Below are 27,292 nucleotides of genomic sequence, written 5' to 3' on the forward strand. Positions count from 1 at the left end.
ATCTTCTCAAAGAAACAGTTTTTAGTTTTATTGATCTTTGCTATTGTTTTCTTCATTTCTCTTTCATTTATTTCTGCTCTGATCTTGATGATTTCTTTCCTTCTACTGACTTTGGGTTTTCTTTGTTCTTCTTTCTCTAGTTGCTTTAGGTGTAAGGTTAGATTGTTTATTTGAGATTTTTGTTTCTTGAGGTGAGATTGAATTGCTATAGACTTCCCTCTTAGAACTGCTTTTGCTGCATCCCGTAGGTTTTGGGCCGTCGTGTTTTTGTTGTCATTTGTTTTTATTTATTTTTTTATTTCTTCTTTGATTTCTTCAGTGATCTCTTGGTTATTTAGTAGCACACTGTTTAGCCTCCATGTATTTGTGTTTTTTACAGTTTTTTCCTGTAATTGATTTCCAATCTCATAGCGTTGTGGTCAGAAAAGATGCTTGATATGATTTCAATTTTCTTAAATTTTCCAAGGCTTGATTTGTGACCCAAGATGTGATCTATCCTGGAGAATGTTCAGTGTGCACTTGAGAAGAAAGTGTATTCTGCCACTTTCGGGTGGAATGTTCTATAAATATCAATTCAATCTATGTGGTTTATTGTATCATTTAATGCTTGTGTTTCCTTGTTTATTTTCTGTTTGGATGATCTGTCCATTGGGTAAGTGGGGTGTTAAAGTCCCCTACTATTATTGTGTTACTGTCGATTTCCCCTTTCATGGTTGTTAGCATTTACCTTATTTATTGAGGTGCTCCTGTGTTGGGTGCATAAACATTTATAATTGTTATATCTTCTTCTTGGATTGATCCCTTGATCATTATGTAGTGTCCTTCCTTATCTCTTGTAACAGTCTTTATTTTAAAGTCTATTTTATCTAATATGAGTATTGCTACTCCAGCTTTCTTTCATTTGCATAGAATATCTTTTTCCATCTCTCTACTTTCATTCTGTATGTGTCCCTAGGTCTGAAGTGGATCTCTTGTAGACAGCATATATATGGGTCTTGTTTTTGTATCCATTCAGCCAGCCTGTGTCTTTTGGTTGGAACATTTAATCCAGTTACTATTATTATTACTATTATTACTGTTATTATTGATATGTATGTTCCTGTTACCATTTTCTTAATTGTTTTTGGTTTGTTTTTGTGGGTCTTTTTCTTCTCTTGTGTTTCCTGCCTAGAGAAGTTTCTTTAGCACTTGTTGTAAAGCTGGTTTGGTGGTGCTGAATTCTCTTAGCTTTTGCTTGTCTGAAAAGCTTTTGATTTCCCTGTCAAATCTGAATGAGATCCTTGCTGGGTAGAGTAATCTTGGTTGTACGTTTTTCTCTTTCATCACTTTAAGTTTATCTTGCCACTCCCTTCTGACCTGCAGAGTTTCTGCTGAAAAATCAGCTGATAACCTTATGGGGATTCCTTTTTATGTTATTTTTTGTTTTTTCCTTGCTGCTTTTAATATTTTTTCTTTGAATTTAATATTTGTTAGTTTGATTAATATGTGTCTTGGTGTGTTTCTCCTAGGGTTTATCCTGTATGGGAATCTCTGCACTTCCTGGACTTGGGTGACTATTTCCTTTCCCATGTTAGGGAAGTTTTCCACTATAATCTCTTCAAATATTTTCTCAGACCCTTTCTTTTTCTCTACTTCTTCTGGGACCCCTATAATTCAAATGTTGGTGTGTATAGTGTTGTCCCAGAGGTCTCTGAGATTGTCTTCAATTCTCTTCATTCTTTTTTTTTTATTCTGCTCCTCAGCAGTTATTTCCACCATTTTGTCTTCCAGCTCACTTGTTCATTCTTCTGCCTCAGTTACTCTGTTATTGATTCCTTCTGGTGTATTTTTCATTTATTGTGTTGTTCATCTCTGTTTGTTGTTCTTTAGTTCTTCTAGATCTTTGTTAAACATTTTTTGTATTTTCTCAATCTGTGCCTCCATTCTGTTTCCAAGATTCTGGATCATCTTTACTATCATTATTCTGAATTCTTTTTCAGGTAGTTTGCCCAGTTCCTCTTCATTTATTTGGTGTTGTAGGTTCTTACCTTGCTTCTTCATCTGTGACATATTTTTTTGCCATGCCTCTTTTTTTTTTTTGGTGTGTGGGATTGTGTTCCTGTCTTACTGGTTGATTGACCTGAGGCTTCCAACGGAGTTTGTAGGCTGCTGGGTAGAGCTGGTTCTTGGTGCTGAGATGAGGACCTCCAGGAGGCCTCACTCCAATGAATATCCCCTGGAGTCTGAGGTTCTCTATTAGTCCAGTGGTTTGGACTTGGAGCTCCCACTGCAGGAGCTTGGCCCGACCACCAGCTTGTGAACCAAGATCCTGCAAGCCGCATGGGGCAGCCAAAAAAAAAAAAAAGGAGAACAGTAACAAAGAGTAAAATATAAAATTAGACTGGGAAACTAACAGATATGTTAGAAAGAATATAAAAATAGAAATATAGACGAAACAACAACCAGAAGGTAAAACCACAATAGTAAAAAAGAGAATAACAACAAAAAAAGGTGGAAAAGGCCTTGGCTGTGGAGGACCTGGCCTAATCAGGGGCAGGGTTTGGGCAGTGGGCGGGGCTTATGCTTAGGAGACACAGGGCTGGAAAAGGCCCTGGGGGGTGTGGGGGCATGGGGATTAGGCTCAGCAGAACAGAAGGGGCCCAGGCGTGCCTCTGGTCTCAGAGGACGGGGGACCCTGCCTGGGAGTCCAGCAGGCTTCCTGGGCCCAAGTGTGCAGGGCAGACCCCCTCCACTCCTTCAGTCCTGGAGGGCCCCGCCCACCTGCATCTCCTGTTCTCATCCTGGCTTCCTTCTTATGCCTCCAAGGCAGAGTCAAGATGGCGGTGTGGGAAGACTTGGAGTTAGTGTCTCCCCACAACACCAGTGCCTGCCAGATGCTGGTGGGGGACCTCAATGCCCAAGGAGATGTGAGGAACCCCAAGTGAACCAGTAGGATGTGCGGGGACTGAGGGGTGTGGAGAAGTGGAGGCTGGACAGGACTGGCACCCCTGAGGGGTGGCTGAGAAGGGAGAGGGGTTCCCATGCCTGGAGGGACCCTCTGGGGCTTGAATCAGGGGGGAGCACACCAAGCGTTTCCCCTGCCCAGTCGGCCAGGGAAGTCTGCCCTGCTCTCGGGCCGGGTCCTGTGCCCTCATAGGCCCGCTCCAGGCCACATTGGTCCTGGGGACATAGGAAGGAGGCTGGGGGAGAACAAGAGAGGCAGGCAGGAGGGGCCCTCCAGGACCGGAGGAGCAGGAGAGGAGCAGCAGAGGGCATTTGCCCTGCCCACTCAGGCCCAGGAAGCCTGCTGGGCTCCCAGGCTGGGTCCCCTGCCTTCCAAGTCCCCCACCACAGGCTGCATTGGTCCAAGATGGCAGGATTTAGATTGGAGCAGCATTTGACAATTCTATGAAGCGTGGGCAATAAAATAATTTTACTAGCAATGTAGCTGGTGGAGTTGGGTATTCTATTTTGCTTTTGTTTGTTATTGGGTTGCATTAGTTAAGTATGACATAAAGATGTACTTTATTATGAGATAGTGAGAAAATTAAAAAATGATACAGGGGGACTTCCCTGGTGGTCCAGTAGGTAAGACTCTGCACTCCCAATGCAGGGGGCCCGGGTTCGATCCCTGGTTGGGGAACTAGATCCCGCATGCCACAACTAAGAGTCCGCATGCTGCCACTAAGAAGTCTGTGTGCCACAACTAAGAAGTCCACATGCCACAACTAAGACCTGGCTCAGCCAAAATAAATAAATATTTTTAAAAAAATGATACAGGGAAAACTGGCCACTGACATGGAAGAAAATACAGGAATACTGTGAGTAGGGATCAATTAATTTAATTTAGACAATGTTTATTTCATAATTTACTGCTACATTCCATCAGGAAATTTGCTTCGATGTTACAACAATCCAGCGGGTAAAACACATTTATTTGAAAAAAAATTCTAATGCTTAGTCTTGTAACATATAAATATAATACACATAATAAATATATTGGAAAAACCCCCACCTACCCACAGACTGCTATATGCATCATTTCTGGAACACATACCATATATAAAAGTATACCTTTACACTGGCTGTGATGTTTTCAGCTCTAAGAAAACTTAAATTTGTAAAGCACCAGATAGTAACTCTCTTAGGCTCTGTGAGGCATGTGGTCTTCTTCATAACACTCACCTCTGCTACTGTAATGTGAAGGCAGCCACAGGCAAAACAGGTACGAATGTTTTTTGCTTTTTTTTGTTTTTGTATTAGTGTTGTAGTAAAATTTGTATTTATAGACACTTAAGTTTGAATATCATATAATTTTCACATGTCACAAGATATTCTTTAGTTTTTCTACCATTCAGAAATGTAAAAACGTTCTTAGCTTGCAGGCAGTGGGCCAGATCTGAATCACTTGTGGAAAAATGTACAACCAAACCAAACCAAGGCACTACAGCAATAAAGTGAGGGATGAATGCTGGTAGCCAACCTTTTATTTATTTTGCAACATAATTCAAGAAATACAAATTATAATGATGGCAGTATCTAACATATAGCTCTTCCTGTGTCTCAGGCACTATTCTAAGTGCTTTAAAAATATTAACTCATTTACACCTCACAGCAATCCTAACATATTGTTATTATCACTTCTTTTTTATAGAAAAGGAAACTGAGGCACAGAGAGGTTAAGTGCATGCTTCATGCTGGAAACTGAGCCTGGGCAGTAGGAGTCCAGAGTTCACACTCTTAACCTCTATGTCATGTTGCTTCTACCAGGAAGAAAAAGGTAGTGAAGAACATTTAGGACTCTCATACAAAATACAAATTCAGACAGCTCTGCAATCTGCTAAAACACTAAGACAGACGTTTCTTTACATAGCTATTTTTTTTATTGTGTAGGGTGTTTTCAGCTGTTTTTTAAAATGAACTTAGGTTTTTCCTATAAAAAAAATGTATCCCTAATGTAAACTTTGGCTGACCATGAGAGAGTTGAAAAATTTACAAAAACATTTTTAGCTTCTTTCTGAAGGATTAGTTCAGTAAAATCCATATCCATTCAGAAATAGGAGGAAAAGATACATTATAATTTTAAAAGAGTATTAAACTTAAATACACATTCTATTAACAGAAGTCACTGCTGAGACTTAATGAGATATCTTCCTATACTTAAAAGTTACTGAACTAAAGAAGGCTACATATTTCCCTATGTACAGTTATGGATGGGTTCACATGCACATCAAACATCCACAATCTGTGTTCTGTAGCACACTGACATTCACACATAAGTCCTACATACTAAAGGACTCTTCACATGTGTTTAATGATGTCACCTGGTTATTCAATTTATTTGTGCTTTTTAAAAAGCTCCAGATATCTAGATATTTGCAGGTTTCTTTAAAAGAAAAACAACAGCCTTGTAATCAGATTTCTGCAACATGACTTCTAGTATAAGTGTTACCCTCAGTACAGAGTCTCTTAGAATTTTTGTTAAAAAGCTTTCATATATTTAAAATACTTATAAAGGTTCTATACTTTATCACTGATCTGACATTCACCAAAACATCACTTCTTGATAAAGCCTTCCATATGTGTTTCAGTCTTTGTGATTATCCCCTTTTAGAGTGTTCTGAGTCCAAATGATATAAAAAGATTTCTGAATGGTCAGGATACTGATAGGAATTTCTCACTCATGTGAGCTTTTGGATGTCTAAATGATGGCTACCCTGACAGAAATTTCCTTACATTCACTTATAGGATTTCTCTCGTATGGTTTCTATACTGTACAATAAAGTATGACTTCTGAAAGAGAGGTTTCCCTCATGTTTTACAATTTGTAGTGTTTCTACCATCTATGTTGTCTGATACTTAGTAAAAGTCTGATATATGGTAAAAATTTCTCCCTAAAAGATTTACAGACTTTCTCTCCATGATGAAAGACTGTGGCTGAAATTTTCCCATACTGATGATATTTCATAAGGTTTTTGTCTCATGTAAATTATCTGATTATTCTGAAGGATAAATTCAGACAGAAGAACTTCCCAATTTATACTCTTTATAAGCTTTTCCCTTTGTGTGTGTCTTCTGATGTGCAGTGAGTTTTGACTTCTGGAAAAAAGTTTCCTTACACTCCTGACATTCATACGGTTTCTCTCCTGTGTGTTTTCTCTGATGTATGACAAAATGTGATTTCTGAGAGAAGGATTTCCCACATTCTTTACATTCATAGGGTTTCTCCCCTGTGTGAGTCCTTTGATGTAATCTGAGGACGGAATTCACAGAGAAAGATTTACCACATTCATTACATTCATAGGGCTTCTCCCCTGTGTGTTTTCTCTGATGTTTAGTGAGGTCTGATTTATAGTAAAAGTTTTTTCCACATTTATTACATTCAAAGGGTTTCTCCCCTGTGTGAGTTCGCTGATGTACTGTTAGGGCTGACTTCTGGTAGAAGCATTTCCCACATTCCCTACATTCATAGGGTTTCTCTCCTGTGTGAGTTCTCTGATGAGTTTTGAGGTGTGAATTTCTAGAGAAGAATTTCCCACATTCCTTACATTTATAGGGTTTCTCCCCTGTATGTGTTCTCTGATGTACTGTGAGGTGTGATTTCTGGGAAAAGGATTTCCTACATTCCTTACATTCATATGGTTTCTCCCCTGTGTGTGTTTTCTGATGTACCATGAGGTATGCCTTAACGTAGAAGAACTTCCCACATTCAGTACATTCATAGGGTTTCTCTCCTGTGTGTGTTTTCTGATGTTCCATGAGGTGTGGCTTCTGGTAGAAGGATTTCTCACACTGATTACATTCGTAGGGTTTCTCTCCTGCATGAGTTCTCAAATGTCTACTGAGAGATGACAGGTGGTAGAAAGTTTTCTTACATTCTTTACATTCATAGGTCTTCTCTCTGGTAGGAGTTTTCTGTTGTCTTGTGAGGTCTCCATTCCGAGAGACAGATTTCCCACATTCACTGGGTTTGTCCTTTGAATGAGTATGCTCATGTATTATGAGGACAGACTTCTGGCAGAAGGACTTTCCACATTCATTGCATTTATAGGCTTTCTCATTGGTATGAGTTTTCTGATGTTTTGTGAGTTCTCCATTCCTAGAGAGAAATTTCCAGATTCATTAACGTATAAGGCTTTTTTTTTTTTGGTCTGCTGTGTATATTTTCCAAGTAACTCTGAGAACCAATTTCTAGAGATTTTTCCAATATTCATTGGCTTCATAGGGCTTCTCCATTGTGAATATTCTATGTTGAAATACATTATGGTTTAACATTTGGTAGAAGGAATTTCACTTGCATTATAGGTCTCTCAACTGCCTGAACTCCACTTTGTGTAACACAGCCTCCCTTATCGTGTAAGTAAGAAGAATCAAAAGACTGTTTCAAAGTTGTAATCTCCTGATCTTGAATTATAAAAAAGGTCTCTATTATGAAACAGGGCTTTCCCATTTGGATTATGTTCTTTGGAATTTGCTCCAGTGTTAGTTTTTTCACATTTATTATTAACTAGTGCTCTCTCACTTCTAGTACCCCCATCAAGACCCTTTCTTACAAAGCTTCTAATCTCAAAATTGAATTCTTGAACTTGCCTTGAATTTTTAGCTTGGCTTTCCTGGTATCTTGCTCCTTGGTCATGAGTATTCCATAGGTCTTCTACAAAGGAATCCAAAATTTAATACTGTAAAAATCTTAACACATTATTATAGTCATAGGGTGGATTCTTAGGCTTCAGGCCAATATCCTCAAATGAAGGAACTCTCAAGTGCAAACTTCCTCTATCTCAGTGGTTTAGAAGAAACATAAATAACACTAAAAACTGCTATAGCAGAGGGGAAGGGACCTGGTTATAAACCCAAGTATCTTTGACACTACAAATATGATATTAAAAACCTGGAGAAGGTTAAGCCAAAAAAAAAAAACAAAGAACAGGGAGCAGAGAACAAAAGATATTCAAAGTGCTGCTGAACAGGAATGTGAAACTCACAGAGAATGCTGTGAGTCCATAAAGGGCAATGAAAATAAAAATTCGTAGACAACTGTGTTCACTGGAAATATCAGAGGAAAGATTAAATTGGATGAAGGAGCTAAAGTATAGGTCTTGTACCCACTCAAACCTAGTTTACTGTGTTAGGATTCCTAGTAATTAGTAGACTATAAACTTCCACTTATTCCTCTTTACCCATATACAACAATCTAGATGTCAACACTAAAGTGACTTTCTCAGAACATCCATTTCCTCATGTTTAGAGGAAAATTCCTCTCTATCTAGTTGGCTTAATTTTTGCTGGTTCAGAAGACCCAGAAACACATACATCCAAAAGGAAAGATTAAAGAAAAGCAGAGTGCAAGCCATCCTTATAACAGAACGAATTCCCAGTTGTAGCACCAGAGATTTACAATGCTGACCACCAAATACTGCATCTCCAAAACAGAGTTACCTATGACTCAACACTAGTCTTATTCTGCTTTCATATCTTAGCTCCCACATCTCTGCTTCAATTTGCTACATGATCTTTAAAGAGTAATTATTCAACATTGTTCTAGAATCTTTACGGACCTTCCTATTTATTCATCTTTAAATGCTTGAAAGAAAGTGAAAGATTATGAGCAGAGGCTTGGGGTTAGAATTTCATGGCATTTATGGGGAAAACATAAAAAAAGTTATTTGATAAGGACATGTGCAAGGTTAACTTGGATACTCATGAAATAAGATCTTATGTATGAAAGACATTTAAGAGAGCAGATGAAATGAAAATTGGCATGTGTTTTGGGGCCACAAGGAAAAATAAGAAGCAGGGCTTCCCTGGTGGCCCAGTGGTTAAGAATCCGCCTGCCAATGCAGGGAACACGGGTTCGAGCCCTGGTCCGGGAAAATCCCACATGCCGCGGAGCAACTAAGCCTGTGCGCCACAACTACCGAGCCTGCGCTCTAGAGCCCGCGAACCACAACTACTGAAGCCTGCGCGCCTAGAAGCCCGTGCTCCGCAACAAGAGAAGCCACCGCAATGAGAAGCCCGCTCACTGCAACCAAGAGTAGCCCCCACTCGCTGCAATTAGAGAAAGCCCGCGTACAGCAATGAAGACCCAACGCAGCCAAAAATAAACACATAAATAATAATAAGATGCAGTAGGCAACAAAGCGCCAGACTAGTTCTTGACTGAAAATTAGGTGTATTTTGTATCAACTCCAAAATAATATAACTGATGAAAGGCATAATGATTTGTAACCTGATTTCAGAGTTTAAAGAGAGAATAGGAAATTAAAATGGGTGCTGAAAAAACTAAGGCATTTTGTTGTTAATGAAAGGAGGAAAATGGCATTTGAAAAAATTTATAAGACAGATTTTAAGATTATAGTTGCATACTTTAATGGCAAGGAGTAACTGGGAATTCTAGAAAAAAGACAAAATGAAAGTTTAAGTCAGAGTTAGTATATAGGGAAGAGAAGTAAATCTATTTAAAAAATGTCAAGCAGGGGGCTTCCCTGGTGGCGCAGTGGTTGAGAGTCTGCCTGCCAATGCAGGGGACACGGGTTCGAGCCCTGGTCTGGGAAGATCCCACATGCCGTGGAGCAACTAGGCCCGTGAGCCACAACTACTGAGCCTGTGCGTCTGGAGCCTGTGCTCCGCAACAAGAGAGGCCGCGATAGTGAGAGGCCCGCGCACCGCAATGAAGAGTGGCCCCCACTTGCCGCAACTGGAGAAAGCCCCGCACAGAAACAAAGAACCAACACAGCCATAAATTAATTAATTAATTAATTTTAAAAATAAAACAACTACAGAGAGTTATTACTTTAAAAAAATGTCAAGCAAAAGAGGGAATTTAGATGGAGAACGAAAACTGGAGTTGTGATTTATGTTGCTTACATATGCAGATCAGGTATCCTCAATCATTTCCAAAAGTATAGGACATTTAGAAACGAGATTCCTGAAAAAAAAAATTTCAAAAGTCAAAGGCACCAACCTCCTCACAGGTTATAATTTCTAACTTACCAGGGTAGTTCCGACGTGGAAATTCTACTTCTAATATCCATGGCTCTTTTCCTTGCTTCAACTTGAAGACTGCATTTGGCTTATTCACACAATAACCTATTAATAGAAAGATAAAGAAAATAATAGAAATTTTTTGGAATACAGCAACTCTGAAGGATAAGGAAGTGCAGTTTAGGAGCAGAACAAGGAATGTCCCACATAAGCTTGGCAAATTTAGATTGTATCAGTGGAGTGCATGGGGACACAAATAATTTTCTGGTACCCAAAATGGATTCATCAACTTTGACCCCTAAAACAAAGATAATATTCAACCCTATAGGAGACTTAACAAATTCCAGTAACTGAGAAAGGAAATGCAAACTACTGGGAGTTACAGATAGGGAAGATTTCCTCACCCACTGAGATGAGGTGACGATAGTTCTCCTGCATCACTTCCCTATACAGGGTCCTCTGAGCAGCATCCAGCAACTGCCACTCCTCCTGGGTGAATTCCACAGTAACATCCTTGAATGTTACTGGTCCCTGAAACAACATATTTCAGTTAAAACTGAAGTGATCAAAATACAGTACCATCAAAAAGACATGTGAACTGTTAATATGCTAACTATAGTATTTATTCTGGAGAGTTAGATATACTGCCACCCTGCTTTACACATATATAAAATATTTGTTCAGTATATATTTACTCAGATATCACTCCATGCCTGGAACTCTGCCAGAGATACAGAGATGAATGAAAGCAACTATTCTTGTCATCAGGGAGCTTACATGCTGACAGGGAGGCAAAGATTAAATTCTTAAATGCAATATGCATAGCAGGTGCTATGACAGAAGTATGTACAAGATAAAAGATGGTCACAAAGGATGGCCAAGATGGTGGAGAAGGAAGACTCTGAGCTCACCTCCTCCCACAGGCACACTGAAATTACAACTATTCACAGAGCAACGATCTCTGAAAATTATCTGAAGAGTAGCAGAAAAGATTCCCCACAACTAAAGATACAAAGAAGGAACCACAATGACATGGGTAGGAGGGGCAAAGACAGAGTATAGTCAAGACCCACACGCCCGAGTAGGTGACCCACAGATGGGAGGATAATCAAAATTGTAGAGGTTCTCCCCAAGGAGTAAGGGGTCCGAGCCCCACATTGGGCTCCCCTGCCTGGGGGGTCCTGCACCAGGAAGACGAACCCCCAGAACGTCTGGCTTTGAAGGCCAGTGCGGCTTGAGAGCCAGAGGGCTGTAGAAAACAGAGACTCCACTCTTAAAGGGCGCATGCAAAAATCCGACACGTTCCAAGTCACAGTGCAGAGGGAGTAATTTGAAAGGAGCCTACCTCAAACCCACTTGCTGATGTTGGAGAGCCTCCTGGAGAGGCAGGAGGCAACTGGAACTCCCCCTGGAGACAAAGACACTGGCAGCAGCCATTTTGGGAGCTTGTTCTACCATGAGGACACTGGTGCTAATAGGAACCATTCTGGAGTCCTCCCTCTAGCCTATTAGTGCTGGAGGCTTACATGCCATCCAATGGGCCATCACCAATCCCAGGACACTTCAGGCCATGCAGCCAGCCACATTGGGTCCCAGTCCAGGCACCCCACAGGCCGTGCAGCTAGCCAGGCAGGGACCCAGCCTCTCCCAACAGTGGGCCGAGAGCCACTGCATGAGGCAGGGCCTGGCTTCCAACAGGGCTGAGGGTCAGGCCTGCCTACCAGCGTGCCCACAATAGTCGGCCCCGCAACGAGGAAGGATTCATGTAGCCCACAAATAGGGAACCCGTAGAGCTTATAGCTCTGGTGATCAGAGGGGAGTATACTGCTGGGCCTCAGAGGACATCTCCTACATAAGATTACTTCTCTAAGATTGGGAAATGTAACCAACCTACCAAATGTATGGAAATAAAAACAGAGGATCAGGCAAAATGAGGAGACAGATGAATATCTTCCAAACAAAAGAACAAGACAAAACCTCAGAAAAAGAATTAAATGAAGTGGAGATAAGCATTCTACTCGATAAAGAGTTAAAATATCTTTTATGAATATAAAGATGAAAATCTTTAACAAATTACTAGTAAATCAAATCCAACAAAATAAAAAAATAGATTATAATCTACACCATGACCTTGTGTGATTTATCCCAGGAATGCAAGAGTGGTTCAACATACAAAAGTCAATCAATTACAGTAATAGAGCAAAGGGGAAAAAGTAGAAGATCATTTTAATTGACGCACAAAAAGTGTTTGACAAACTTCAACACTCTTTCATGATAAAAACACTCAGTAAACTAGAAATAGAAGGAAATTCCTCAAAATGATAACATTTTTAATCCACCTCTACCCCAGGTAATAGCATACTCAGTAGTGAAAGACTGAAAACTTTCTCCCTATGACCAGAAACAAGACAAGGATGCCTGCTTCTGCCACTTCTAATCAACACTGTACTGGAAGTTCTAGCCAGAGCAGTTAGACAAGAAAAAGATATAAAGGCACCCAAATTGGAAAGGAAAAAAAAAAAAAAAACTATCTCTATTTGCAGATGACATTCATCTACATACAGAATATCCCAAAGAATCCACAAAAACAAAAACTAATAGAGCTCATAAACAAAGTCGGCATGTTGCAGAATTATAAGATCAACCCACAAATATCGGTTGTGTTTCTATATACCAGTAATGAAAATCCAAAAGAGAAATTAAGACAATTCCATTTAATGTAGCATCAAAAAGAATAAAACACCTAGGGATAAATTTACTCAAGGAGGTGTAAGACTTATATACTGAAAACTGCAAAACATTGCTGGAAGTATTAAAGACCTAAATAAAAGAAATGACATTCTGTGTTCATAGACTATAAGATTTAAAATAGTTCAAGTGACAGTACTACTCAAAGGAATCTACAAGTTCAGTGCAATCCCTAATAAAATCCCAATGACTTCTGCACAGAAATGGAAAAGCCAATCCGCAAATTCATATGGAACTGCAAGAAGTCCCTAACAGTCAAAACAAAATTGGGAAAGAAACAAAGTTGGAGGACTCACACTTATTTCAAATCTTACTATAAAGCTACAGTATCAAAACAGTGTGATTGGCATGAAGATAGACATATTGTCCAATGGGATAGAAATGAGAGTCTAGAAATAAAGCCATACATCTATGTCCACCTGATTTTCAACAAGGAAGACAAGACCATTCAATGGAGAAAGAATAGTTTCTTCAACAAATGGCACTGCGACAACCAAATGTCCACATGCATAAGAATGAAACCTGACGTCTACCTCACCCCATATAAAAAAAATTAACTCAAAATAGATCATTGACCTAAATATTAAGAGCTAAAACTATAAAACTCAGAAGAAAACATAGGAATAAATTTCCTTACCTTGAATTTGGCAATGGATTCTAGATGTGACACCAAAAGTACAAGCAGTAAAAGAAAAATAAACTGACTTTATCAAAATTTAAAACTTTTATGGGGACTTCCCTGGGGGTCCAGCGGTTAAGACTCCACGCTTCCAATGCAAGGGGCGCAGGTTTGATCCCTGGTCAGGGACCTAAGATCCCACATGCCATGTGGCGTGGCAGCCAAGGAAATATATATACATACATATACATACATATACATATATGTATATACATACATATACATATATATACATACATATATATATATAAAAATAAAACTTGTATGCATCATAGGATATTACCAAAATAGGAAAAAGACAACTCACAGAATGGAATATAATATTTGCAAATTGCATATCTGATAAAGGTGTATTATCCAGAATATATATAATATACTTACAATTCAATAACAAAAATGATAACCCAGCCAGAAAATGGGCAAAGAAATTGAACAGACATTTCTCTAAGTTATACAAATGAGCACATGAAAAGATGCTCGACATCATTAGTCCTTAGGGGAAATTCAAATCAAAACCACAATTATACCACTTCATATTCACTATGATGGGTGTTTTTTTAAAAAAAAAAAAAAAACCAGAAAATAACAGGTGATGGGGAGGTTGTGGAGAAACTGTAACCCTTATATATTGCTTGTGGGAATGTAAAACGGTACAGCTGCTGTGGAAAAGTTTGGCAGTTGCTCAGAAAGTTAAACATACAAATACCATACAACCCAGCATACTTGTACACAAAAGTTCATAGTGACACTATTCACAACAGCCAAAAAGTGAAAACCACCTAAATGTCCATCAGTGGATGAACAGATAAACAACTGTGGTATAAACATACAATGGAGTATTATTTTGCCATAAAAATGAAGTATTGATACATGGTATAGGGTGAATGAACTTGGAAAACATTATGCTAAGTGAAAGAAGCCAAATAGAAAATGTACATATTATATGATTCCACTTATATGAAATATCCAGAATAAGTAAATGCACAGAGACAGAAAGTAGATTGGTAATTGCCAGAGGTTAAAGGGAGAGGGACTAGGTAATGACTGCTTAATGGGAATGGGGTTTTCTTTGGGGATGGCAAAAATGTTTTGGAACTATATGTTGTAGTGGTCCCACAACATTGTGAATGTGCTACATGTCACCTAACTGTACACTTTAAAATGGTCAATATTATATTATGTGAATTTCACTTCATTTAAACCAACAAAACCTTCTAACAAAGAAATCTTCAGGTCTCAGTGGTGAATTCCACCAAACATTTAAGGCAGAAACAATACCAATTATATGCAATCTCTTCCATAAAACAAACAGGAGAGAACCATTCTCAACTCATTTTTGAAGCCCACGTTACCCTGATACCCAAACCTAACAAAAGCATTATCAGAAAACTACAGTGGTGGCTTGCACCTGTTTGTACCAGATCAAGAGTGCTGATTGTCAAATTTGGGGCAATTGGTTAACATCATTTTGTAGCTTGAAATTAGCCATGGCAGGGATATTTATACCATAGAAATTGGTAAACAGTACAAACCAGATTTCTCTCCCAGTACCCAAAATCTGGTTAAACATTTACCACCATAGTGACTACCAACCAATATCTTTCATGGTTATAAGTACAAAAATCCTCAACAAAATATCAGCAAATCCACTACCTGATTTCAAGACTTATTGCAAAGCTATATTAATTGTGTTACTAGCAAAAGGATAAACACACAGATCATTGGAACAAAAACAGTGTACAGTAATAGAACCACACATATAATTTTGATAAAGGTTCAAAAGAAATTCAGTGGATTAAGGATAGTCTTTTCAAAAAAATAGTGCTGGAACAAATGGATTATTAAGCAAACTCCAGACTTTCACCAGTCTTTTCTTTAATGTCCCTTTATCTATTCCAGATCTAATTCAGGATACTATATTGCATTTAGTTGTCATGTCTCTTCTGGTTTGTGACAGTCTTACCTGTTTTATGTGACCTTGACAATTTTGATGAATACTAAACAGATACTTTTTAGAATGCCCTTTAATTTGGATTTGTCTGGTGTTTTCCCTCTTGATTAGACTGAGATTTTAGGTTTTGTGGGAGAATAACAAAGAATGCTTCTTATCACAATATATCAGGGGGTACATTATATCACGGGTGATGTTAACCTGGATCACTTTTTAAGGTAGTGTTTGCCACTTTTCTCCACTGTAATTATGTTTCTTTTTCATAGTCCATTCTTTGAAAGCAAATCACTAAGTCTAGCTCATAATCGAGAAAAGAGGGAATAAGCCCCACCTCTAAGAGGGGGCAGAATCTAGATATATTACTTGGAATCCTTCAAAGGGCTCTCTTTTCCCCATTTATTTATTTATTCAATCATTTACTTATATCAGTATGGTCTCAAATATTTAATGCTTTGGGTTAGAATCCAATACCATGTTATTTATTTTGTTGCTCAAATTGTTCCAGCTTTGCCATGAGAAGCTCTTTCGGGTTGGTGCCCATGTCCATTTGACGTGTCCCCATCACTCTGTTTTTGAGCACTTCCTTAATTTCTGATAGTACAAAATGCTCTGGTCTTATTTTGTATTACCCTCGCCTCAGCCCCAGAATCAATCAATTTCTCCATGGAATTCTGGTTCCTTTTACTGTAGAATGATATTTAGAAACCAAGATCTGTGTGCTGGGTTTGCTCATGGATACTGAGGTGTCACTGCTTATAGGCCCTCTCAGCAGACAGTTAGTAAATGTATGTTTGCATATTAACTCATGTTTATACACATATCTTTAATTATTTCTGTATCTATCGTATACGTGCTAAGTTAATATATATTAAGATAACATACATACATTTGCTTTTCAATAAATGGCACTGGAAATAATGGGCATCTATATATAAAAATGAGCCTTATATGAGCCAATAACTTATACTTTATAAAAAAACAACTCAAAACCAATTATAGACCTATAAAATGTTAAACTCCAAAATTTTTTAGAAGAAAAGTCTTTGTGACTTCGAGATAAGCAAAGACTTTTTAGACATGATACCAAAAGAAACTAAAAAGAAAAATTTGGAGTTCATCACATTTTTGTGCAAGACACTGTTAGGTGAATGAAAAGAGTAGCCACAGATAGTGAGGAAAATACTTGAAAATCACAAATCTAACAAAGCATTGTACTTGTATCCAGAACATATAAAGAACTCTCAACATTCATTAAGAAAACAACCCAATTTAAAAATGAACAGAAGATTTGAAGAGACACTCACAAAAGAAGATGTATGGATAACAAACAAGCACATCAAAAGATTTTCAGTATCATTAGTCATTAGAAAAATGAAAATTAAAACCATAATGGGATAGCAATACACACCTATCAAAATGACTTAAAGAAAAAAAAAAATGAAATACCAAGGGCTGACAAGAATGGGAAGCAAGGGACTTCCCTGTTGGCGCAGTAGTTAAGAATCTGCCTGCCAATGCAGGGAACACGGGTTTGAGCCCTGGTCCGGAAAGATCCCACATGCCGCGGAGCAACTAAGCCCGTGCACCACAACTACTGAGCACGTGTGCCACAACTACTAAAGCCCGTGCGCCTAGAGCCCGTGCTCTGCAACAAGAGAAGCCACGGCAATGAGAAGCCTACGCACCACAAGGAAGAGTAGCCCCCGCTTGCCGCAACTAGGGAAAGCCCGCATGCAGCAACAAAGACCCAATGCAGCCAAAAATAAAGAAATAAAGAAGAAAAAAAAAAGAATGGGAAGCAAGTGGAACTCTGATACATTGTGGTAAGAATACAAGCTACTCAGGAAAACAGTTTGGCAGTTTCTTATAAAGTTAATTATAACAGTACCATATGACACGGTAAGCACATGCCTAGGTATTTACCCAAGAGAAATTAAAATCTGTGTACACACAGACATCTGAATGCAAATGTTTGTAACGGCTCTTTTCATAATTGCCAAAAAAACCCAGAAACAACACAAATATTTTTCAGCTGGTGTGTGGGGTATACACATACAACTGAATACTATTTAGCAGTAAAAAAAAGAACTACTGATATATGCAACAGCATGATCGAATCTCAAATGCATCATGCTAAGTGAAAGTAGGTAGTCTCAAAAAACTACATACTATGTGATTCAATTTACATGACATTCAGGAAAAGGCAAAACTATACAGATGAAGAATAAATTGGTGATTGCTAGGAATCAGTGATGGGGAGACTACATAGAGGGAACCAAGGAAATTCTGAGGTGATTAAACTGTTCTGTATCTTGACTGTGGTGATGATTACATGTCTTTATGCATGTGTCAAAAGTCATTGAAATGTACATCCAAAAAAAGTGAATTTTGCTGTAAGTTAGAAAGTAAATAAAAATAAAAACAAAGCACAAAACAAAACCACTTCACACCCATTACTACTCTCAAAAAAAAGAAGACCCAAAAAACAAAGAAAATCAGAAAATATCAAATACTGGCAAGGATGTGGAGAAACTGGAGCCCTTGTGCATTGCTGGTAGGAATGTTAAATGGTCCAGCCACTATGGAATATAGTATGGCAGTTCCTCAAAAAAAATCAAACATAGAATTACCATATGATGCAGCAATTCCACTCCTAGTTATGTATCCAAAAGAATTCAAAGCAGGGACACAAACAGATATTTGTACACCAATGTTCATAATAACAACATTATTCACAATAGCTACAAGGTATAAGCAACCCAGGTGTCCATCAACAAATGTAAACAAAATTATGTACATTACATAAGCAAAATGTAATATATACAAACAATGGAATATTATTCAGCCTCTAAAAGGAAGGAAATTCTGTGACATGCTACAACATGGATGAACCTTGAAGACACTGTTCTGAGTGAAATAAGCCAGGACAAATACTATGTGATTCTACTTATATAAGGCACCTAGAATAGTCAAATTCATAGAGACAGAAAGTAGAATGGTGGAGAGTTCTGGAGATGGATGGTGGTGATGGTTGCACAACAATGTGAATGTACTTAGTGTCACAGAGCTATACATTTAAAATTGGTTATGATGGTAAATTTTGTTATGTGTATTTTACTACAATTAAAAATAAATAAGTCAACTATAATTTTAAAAAAGAAAAATAAATAAAAGAAAAAACAAAACCCCCAAAACACACTAAAAATAGCTATACAAAAGCATCAAATATTAACTTAAGCACTAGAATTTGAGAGGTAAAGATCCAAGAAAAAAGTGAAATTAATTATGATGAGTCTTATACCTCTGGTTAGCACTTTCAGGGCATTTTCAAATTTCATAGCCAGGGCAAAAATGTAGAGCAGAAAGCAGCTCAGAGCCACCATCTCTAAAATAAGCATAAAGAAACAAATTCTGAATAGAAACAAATTCTGAGAAGCAAAGGAGAAGTTGATCTTAACCTTAACAATGAGAACAAGCCCCTAACCTAGTGTTTTCTAAAATCAGAGATCTGAGAATCCAAAGGTGAACAAAAGATAAAATTCAGAAGAGACAAATATTTCACAAGACAACAGAAAACCACAACTTATTTCATTCTTGGGGGCAAGCAGGGAAGAGAGGAAACTGGTTCAACTTTTAACAAACTTTTAATGTTTGCTTATGGTCTTGTGTGATGTATTAGCATCCCTAAGAACCCTGGTCCCAAAGCAAGTCAACACCAACTTGCCTTTTGATACTACCTGGTGACTGAGTGGGAGTTTCATATTCAAGAGGTCCCCAAACATAAGATTAGTATCTGTAGAACTTTTTTACTTCCAACCAAATGTCTCAAAGTGGTCAGTTTATTTTAAGTTGGGGAAGCAGTTTCTGGAACCAAAGGAAAGCTCCATAATTTATATGGATGCTCTGAAATACAAACACTCACCATTTTCCCCCCACAGGCCTTTACTGAGTGCATGGCCACAACCCTCCAAAGGCTGGGAGCAGAGCACCAGGGCAGGAAGAGATGTCTCAGGTGCTTAAAGCTCTACAGGGCAGCAACTCCTCAGTCACCCAAAAGAAAAGCTGGTAGCTAAGCTAAAAGCACATCAGTGGAGCTTTGGTGGTGTTCACAACCCAAGCCCTGCTGAAGGAAAGCCTTGATACTGCCCTCGATCATGTGAAGCTGGTGGTGAACAGTACCTCACTAAAGCCCAGGGCCATCTCAGCTACATATTTGAGTTAGTGAGCAGACAGAGGAAGGGACGTGTCTTTTTCTGGAGGTATTATTTACTTCAATCCCTACTGTACTTTTATACATAATGTCTAGCACATAATAAAGAAATAGGAGACATGCAAAGAAGTAGAAAATTTTTATTCATACTGAAGAAAGGAGCCTATTGAAACAGACCTACAGATTAACCTAGATGTTGGGATTAGCAGATAAGGATTTTAAAGTAATTACACTAAAACTAAATAAATAAAACTAAATGACCTAGTGAAAAAAGATTGAGAATATAAATGAAATGATGGGGAATCTTAGCAGAGAAAGAAAAACAAAAGAAAAAACAGGAATTTTTAGAATTGAATGATACAACATCAGAAGTGGATTCTACAGGCTTATGAATGAAGAGAATTGACAGAGCAAAAGAAGGATGCCATGAACTTGAAAACAGTCAGCTCAGTAGAAATATCCAAACTAAAGGACACACACACACACAAAAAAAACCCAAACTAAACAGAGCATCTGAACATTTAGGACAATATGTACATATTTCAACACTGTTGAAATTGGGATTTTAGAAAGAAAAAGAGAATGATGCAAAGAAACTATCTGAAGAGTGAGTTCCAAGAATTTTAAAAAATGATAAAAGGCAACAACCTACTGGGCATATACCCTGAGAAAACCATAATTCAAAAAGAGTCATGTACCAAAATGTTCATTGCAGCTCTATTTACAATAGCCAGGACATGGAAGCAACCTAAGTGTCCATCAACAGATGAATGGATAAAGAAGATGTGGCACATATATACAATGGAATATTACTCAGCCATAAAAAGGAATGAAACTGAGTTATTTGTAGTGAGATGGATGGACCTAGAGACTGTCATACAGAGTGAAGTAAGTCAGAAAGAGAAAAACAAATACCGTATGCTAACACATATATATGGAATCTAAAAAAAAAAGAAAAAGAAAAAGAAAAAAAATGGTCAGAAGAACCTAGGAGCAAGACGGGAATAAAGCTGCAGACCAACTAGAGAATGTACTTGAGGATACGGGGAGGGGGAAGGGTAAGCTGGGACAAAGTGAGAGAGTGGCATGGACATATATACACTACCAAACGTAAAATAGATAGCTAGTGGGAAGCAGCCACATAGCACAGGGAGATCAGCTCGGTGCTTTGTGACCACCTAGAGGGGTGGGATAGGGAGGGTGGGAGGGAGGGAGAAGCAAGAGGGAAGAGATATGGAGATATATGTTTATGTATAGCTGATTCACTTTATTATACAACAGAAACTAACACACCATTGTAAAGCAATTATACTCCAATAAAGATGTTAAAAAAAAAAAAGGCAACAACCCACAAATCTTTGTCATCCTTCAAAAGGGATAAATGCAAAACAAATCATGCCTGTGTGCATCATGGTCTAACTATTGAAAACTAGAGATAAAATGAAAATCTTAAGCACAGAGGAAAAGAACACATTATATTCAGGTGGATAACAATAAGATGAAGACCAGCTTCTCATCAGAAACAACAGAAGCCAGAAGACAAAGACATCCTAAAAATGCACATACAAAGAAAACTCTCGACAAAGTTCTATATCCAGCAAAATATCCTTCAAAAACCAAGGTGAAATAAAGGCATTTTCAGAAAGACCAGCCAAGTAAATTTGTCACCATCAGTGCTGAAATAATAAATGAAATAATGAGTTGCTTAGGCTGAAGGGAAAAGATATCAGAGAGAACCCCAGACCTGTAGGAAGGAATAAAGAGCTCCCAAAGCAGATATGTACATAAACACAAAAGAGTTTTATTTACACACACACACACAAACACACGTTTCTTTAAAAGATGAATACTGTTTAAAGCAAAAATAACAAGTATTTGGGGTTAAAAATATATGTATAAGTGAGATATAAGACAAGGACCACAGGGTGAGGAGGGTGTAAAGAGAATTATACTGATAAAAGTTTATTACACTGTTCATGAATACAGTATTTGAAGACACCATTATTTTAATGGTGCATGTTGTAATCTCCAGATTCAGCAATAAGCAAAATAACACACAAAAATAAAACTTCAAAGTCAACAAAGGAGATACAATATAATACACAAAATACTCAAATACTCAACCCAAGGGAAGTACAGTAAATCTAATTAGGATAAAAAGAAATATGAACATACTAGGATAAAAGATATCTTAAAAAGCAGCTAGCCCAAAACAGACAAACTTATTTCAAAGGTGTGACAAGTTAACAGGTGAATTTTCAATAGTACCAGTAGTAGAAGACAATGAATGCTTTTCAGTGTTTTAAAAGGTAAGAACTGTCAACCAATATTTCTATACACAGTGAAAAAGCTCTTCGTGGATATTTCATATAAAGAAAACTGAGAAATTTCCACCAGCAGACCCTCACTAAAACAACAAGCAAGCAGAATAAAAACAATAACTATAAAGGATGTTTTCAAACAGCAGAAATTGATGGCAGCAGAACTTGAGAGATGCAAGAAGGAATAAAAAAGACTTTCTAATCTGGCCAAAATGCCTAAAAAAATCCAATTATCTGCACAAAATAAATTTTTCCAAGAGTAGGTAGTGATGACTGTACTTAAAACTACTTCAAAAAACAAAAAGGCTCACTAGTTATTTCTTTTGTTCCAGACTGACCATTCAGCAGTTAATTACAGAGCATAAGGTAAGAAAAACATCATGTGCCACACCTGAACGAATGCTGGATAAGGAAATTTTCATATATAAGGTATAAATGTGTTCAAGACTGACCAAAGCAGAACTGTAGAATAGGTTAAATTTTTCTACAGTCTCTTTCTTTCCACCATCAGGGCTAAAGGCTATGATCTCTAATCAATAATAGATAATGTCCACACTGAAAATTTATGGTATAGTAATAATAACAACACTTCAAAAGTTGGCTGTGAGGATTATGTAAGATAAACTACGTCAAGGGCTTACCAAAGGGCTGGGCATTTAATTAATTGCTAAATATGCTGTTTTGTTTTTAAAAATTAAGTTTAAAAAGCAAAGAAATGGTTACCACAGAATTCAGGATTCCTTTTCTCTGGGTAATGGTGAGATGAGATTAAGGAAGGGCATACAGGGGCTTCAAAAGTACTAGTAATTTTCATTGCTTAAGCCAGATATGGGATACAGTGGTGTTACTTAATCAGTATTCCCTAAATTATACATATACATTATGTACATTACTTGCATAAAGTATGATTTTTTAAATATTTAATGAACCAATAAAATCAAAATTCATGTCCTCTACAGCCTACAAAGTCGTATATATTCTGCTCCCTTCTACCTCTTAGATCTTACCTCTTACTGTTCTCCCCAAAGTTCACTTCTCTCTAGTTTCAGTATCCTAAATACTGTTTCTGGAACATGCCTCAGGGTGTATGCATTTGCTATTCCTTCTATGTAGTATGCTCTTCCTCCAGATTTCTACCTGGCTCTCTCATTTAATTCAAGATATTCCTCAAATATTACCTTTTAGAGTGGCATTCCCTAACCAACTTATTCCCTGTTCCTCATTTCTAACACTCTGTCCTCTTAAACTGCTTGAGTTTGCCTCTGAGCAGATACATCAGAAATATGACTCAAATGTTGACACATTTTATTATTTAATATTTAAAAATCACATTTGTTAATATCCTTACCAATCTCATCAGAAAAGTCTTTAAGTATCAGCATTTGTCAACTTCACAAGTTTTCCAACATTCTAATTTTCACTTGAAAGCTCAACTTTTAATATTAGCAACAAATACTAACAGTTATTTTCCTTGAAATGACAGGCTCACATCACTCATTGTTGAGAAAATGTTTGAATACCGTGTGAATACCGTTGTTTGTCTGCCAGTTGCTCTTTCACATAAAAATGATATTCCATGAAAAAAAGTGGCTAGGTGAGCTCACAAATCAATCACACAAGTGCTTTTCCTCAAGACAACCAACCATCATACTTCAGTATGCCGCAAAAGTACTTTAGGTGAACTTCCCATTTCATCCCACTGAATATTAAAAAGATGTGTACTCAAGGGTCAAGATTTAATAACATTAGTAACTTTTACTGTTTCATCAAGGATATCCTTAAGTAAAGGTGGCAGTTTTTTTACTACTGCAGAGGAATACAATGTCATTGGTGTCATCATCCTGATGTATGCCAGACACGCAGCAATCTATTGCTTTTACACCATCTTTGCTAATGTCATCAGTGTAAAAGGCAATTTGCATCTTGGTATTATGTTTTGACCTCACAAACCCTCTGAAAGGGTCTTGGGGCTCCCAGGCCACACCTTGGAACTGCTGTTGTATTCAAACAGTATTTTCCCTGAAGGTGATTTTTAACGATTTCCTCTTTTCTAATTTAATATATGGGCTCTCTTTCATAAAATTCACTGAAAACACGCACACACAGAGTGAAATAAAGTTAAGAGGTAAATAAATGACTCACCCGGAACTTGTTCATTTTCTGCTGCTATTGGAAAGTATGGAAACTATGAAGTCAGAACAGGGAAAGTTGGAAGACAGAAGTCATACGAGACCTTATCTTGCAGTCAGGAATCACCTGTGAGAAATTTACATACAACATTTTAGTAAAAGATAAACCTCCGGGAAAATCTCTTTGAGCCATGAGAAGGAATAGGAAGGACCATGATAAAGGAGTACCCACCTGTCCACTGGTGACTCTCATATAATCTTGATGAATCTGGGACATTTTTGAATCTAAACATTTCTTTCCTATTGGCTGTTTTGAAAATTATATGTCCATTACTAAACAACACAAAAGAATATAAAACTTAAATGTCCAATAATAGCAGGTTAAGCAAGGTATATAATATATATCCAAAGTATGGAACCCTATGCTGACATTACAAATGATGTTGAAGAGAAACATCTATTGATATGGAAAATCTTTTAAGTTACATGTCATAACAATTTTTCCTACTGATATTATAAACCCCACAAGGTTAGAAAGTCTTCAGAGCTCTCGAAAATAAGATGTTTCATCTCTCTAAATTTCAATTTCTCCAAAATCACTTCTCCAAAAACCCTATTTTGACTAAAATATGGTACAGTGACAGGGAGGCTTCAGTTCTATGCTAAGCTCTGCTATTAACAAACCTAGTGACTATCTTAGTTTCTATGCTATTATCTTTTTTTTTTTTTAACATCTTTACTGGAGTATAATTGCTTTACAATGCTGTGTTAGTTTCTGTTGTACAACAAAGTGAATCAGCTATACATATACATATATCTCCATATCTCTTCCCTCTTCCATCTCCCTCCCACCCTCCCTATCCCACCCCTCTAGGTGGTCACAAAACACTGAGCTGATCTCCCTGTGCTATGTGGCTGCTTCCCACTTATGCTATTATCTTTAACATGAGAAGGAATTAGGTAATTTTAAACAATCATGTACTATTCTGATTCTATAAGTCTTCATTCAGTACCACAAATCCAACAGAACCCCAGAATTCACTGTCCCCTCCAACCCTGGGCTGGGGCCTAGGGTAAAATGTAATTAGGCCTTGATGAATTCTGACATGGCCATCTAAACTGTTGACACTAACACAAATATAACTTCTAAAATAACAATTTGGCACCATAATCCCACAATAGGCACTTCACATGGGCAGCAAAAGGTAACTAGATGCCAAAATGCCGAGGTCCTTCTCACATGCAGAAGAAACCACTTCCAGCTGCCCTGGTGCTTACACAATGCCTACTTATTAAAGCCTAGATACACCATCCAATCAGAGGCATTATGATATCACCTTCGTAATATGGAGCATGGATGAAATCGCAGTTTTCATCTTTAAAAAAGTCTGTCCCATTTCCCCTCTGGCCTGGATAGGATTCTCAGCTTCTCCAGTAAAACTTAAAATTCAGGGTTTCAACTATGGTTTAAATTCACACGTGTAACAGTCGTCTGGGTATAGAGACAGGTTAGAGAACGCACGAAGGGCCTTAATTAACCTTTTACACAGGAGTTCTAAGGAAGCCTCAAGAATTATTATTATTATTATTTTTTTAGTGAAATCATATATTTATTAACTCCTTGGTTCTGTGTAGTCTCCACATATTTGTACCTTTTAATTTTTCTCTCATGTAAGAGAATTCATTAAGAGAAGCAGGCAGGTGATGGCAAATCAACTTTTTAATGAAGTTCTAATCCTGCTAATTCCACTTTCATTTTGTTTGGATCACGGCGAGTAAGTACTTTAGGTCCCAGAATGGCAATAATTAGAGCTCCATTTGGAGCTGTGATCAAGATGGCTAGAAAAGCTATTGTCATCACATCCTTCGAATATGGTTCCAAATAGGGTGCACTGATTCTTGCTCTTTCTAGAGCCAGAGGACCTAATACAGCCTACATTTAGAGGAGAAAAAGATGAAGCCTCAAGAATTTTTGAAAACAGAATACTACATTGTACGATTAGGTCCACTACACTCTACTCTGGTGGTGCTCAGGGACAATCACTGGATTAAATACAACCCAAGGCTGTGGATTTTAGGGTGGGAAACAGCATGAAATACAGAGTAAAACAAATCCCTGCTAATGATGGCTAAGCCAGTTTCTCTCTCTGAACCTTCGGTACTTGTATTTATTAAAATGGAGGTGGTAAATACGGATTCAAAGGATAGTTATGATGATTAAGATTATTAAATGAGCCAATAATGAAAAGAACAGCATACCTTTTAATGAGAAAAGCAGCTCACCTTTATTTAATCCTTATCGTACTTTATATGCACTACCCTATTCAATACAAGAAACGACCCTAAAGGCTATTATAGTTTTACAGATGAGTATCCGAGTCGTACCCAGATTAACCTGCCCATTTACCGGCGGGCGCTGGCCTTGAGCCCGGGCCCCTCGGGCTTTACAACCCACGTCTCCAGCAGCCAGCGCCGCCCACGCGCCAGCGCCGACGTGACGGGTTTGGCATCCACGTCACAAACGGCTGTTCTCGCGCGCGTCCGTCCCGCTAAGCCCGGCGCCCCAGGCCTCCTCCAGCCGCCCCTTTCACGCAGGTGGAGAAACACGGCTTCTGGGGAGGAACCGCACTGCGGACAGCCAGCCTCCCCGCCAGGCCCCCTGCCTGGCCTCCTCCCCAGTCCTCCTCGGAGGCCAGTCCGGCGCTCAGAGCGGGGGCGGCGGCGGCGGCTGCCAGGGTCTCCGACTCGGCGCGGCCGCGGAGACCGGCTTCCCCCCGCCCCCGGCCTAGCGCCCGCACCGAGGCCTCCGACACACCTGCAGGGGCTCGGTCTCAGCTCCCGGCCCGCGCAGGTTCCAGGCCCCGCCCTCCGCGGCGCCGAGCGGACTGGAGGCACCTGAGTCCTCTCCCCGTCGGGGAGCGAGACGGGGAATGGCGGCTGCTGAGGGGAGGTGGAATTGCTCATGCGCGGAGCACTCCCGCGCCCCACGCAGGCACTGCGTGTCCCGGGAGCCTCCCGGCGCCTCCACTTCGGATGACGTCACGAGGGTCGGCTTCTTCCCGTGGTCCGAGTGTTTTCTGCTGGCCCGGTCCTTTCCTTACTCGCAGCGGTACCGGATTAGAACTGGCCACCCGCTTGAAAGCAGGAAGCTACCTTGAGGTAGTGCGATGAATATCGATAGTAACCGAAAGATAGTACTCGGAACTAAGTACAGTAGTACATTCAGAGAATAACACCCTGTAACAGCTGACTTTATTTTAGGAGTATTAGCTTTCAGAATTATGGAAATGA

At 38.6% G+C, this 27,292-nt stretch overlaps 1 protein-coding gene across 1 annotated transcript; it reads right to left on the bottom strand.

Moving 5' to 3' along the window:
- Positions 1-4,448: 4,448 nt before the first annotated feature.
- ZNF25 (zinc finger protein 25) lies at positions 4,449-26,940 on the bottom strand. The gene is made up of 6 exons (XM_036829165.1): positions 26,817-26,940; positions 24,015-24,128; positions 10,368-10,494; positions 9,973-10,068; positions 7,570-7,633; positions 4,449-7,078 (listed from the first exon to the last, which is right to left on the bottom strand). Exons 2-6 carry the CDS (start codon positions 24,027-24,029, stop codon positions 5,995-5,997), a joined length of 1,386 nt encoding a protein of 461 aa, XP_036685060.1. The 5' UTR covers positions 24,030-24,128; positions 26,817-26,940; the 3' UTR covers positions 4,449-5,994.
- Between the last annotated feature and the right edge of the window lie 352 nt (positions 26,941-27,292).

This window comes from Balaenoptera musculus, chromosome 16, assembly GCF_009873245.2.
Source record: "Balaenoptera musculus isolate JJ_BM4_2016_0621 chromosome 16, mBalMus1.pri.v3, whole genome shotgun sequence".
In the NCBI taxonomy this organism is placed as follows: domain Eukaryota; kingdom Metazoa; phylum Chordata; class Mammalia; order Artiodactyla; family Balaenopteridae; genus Balaenoptera; species Balaenoptera musculus.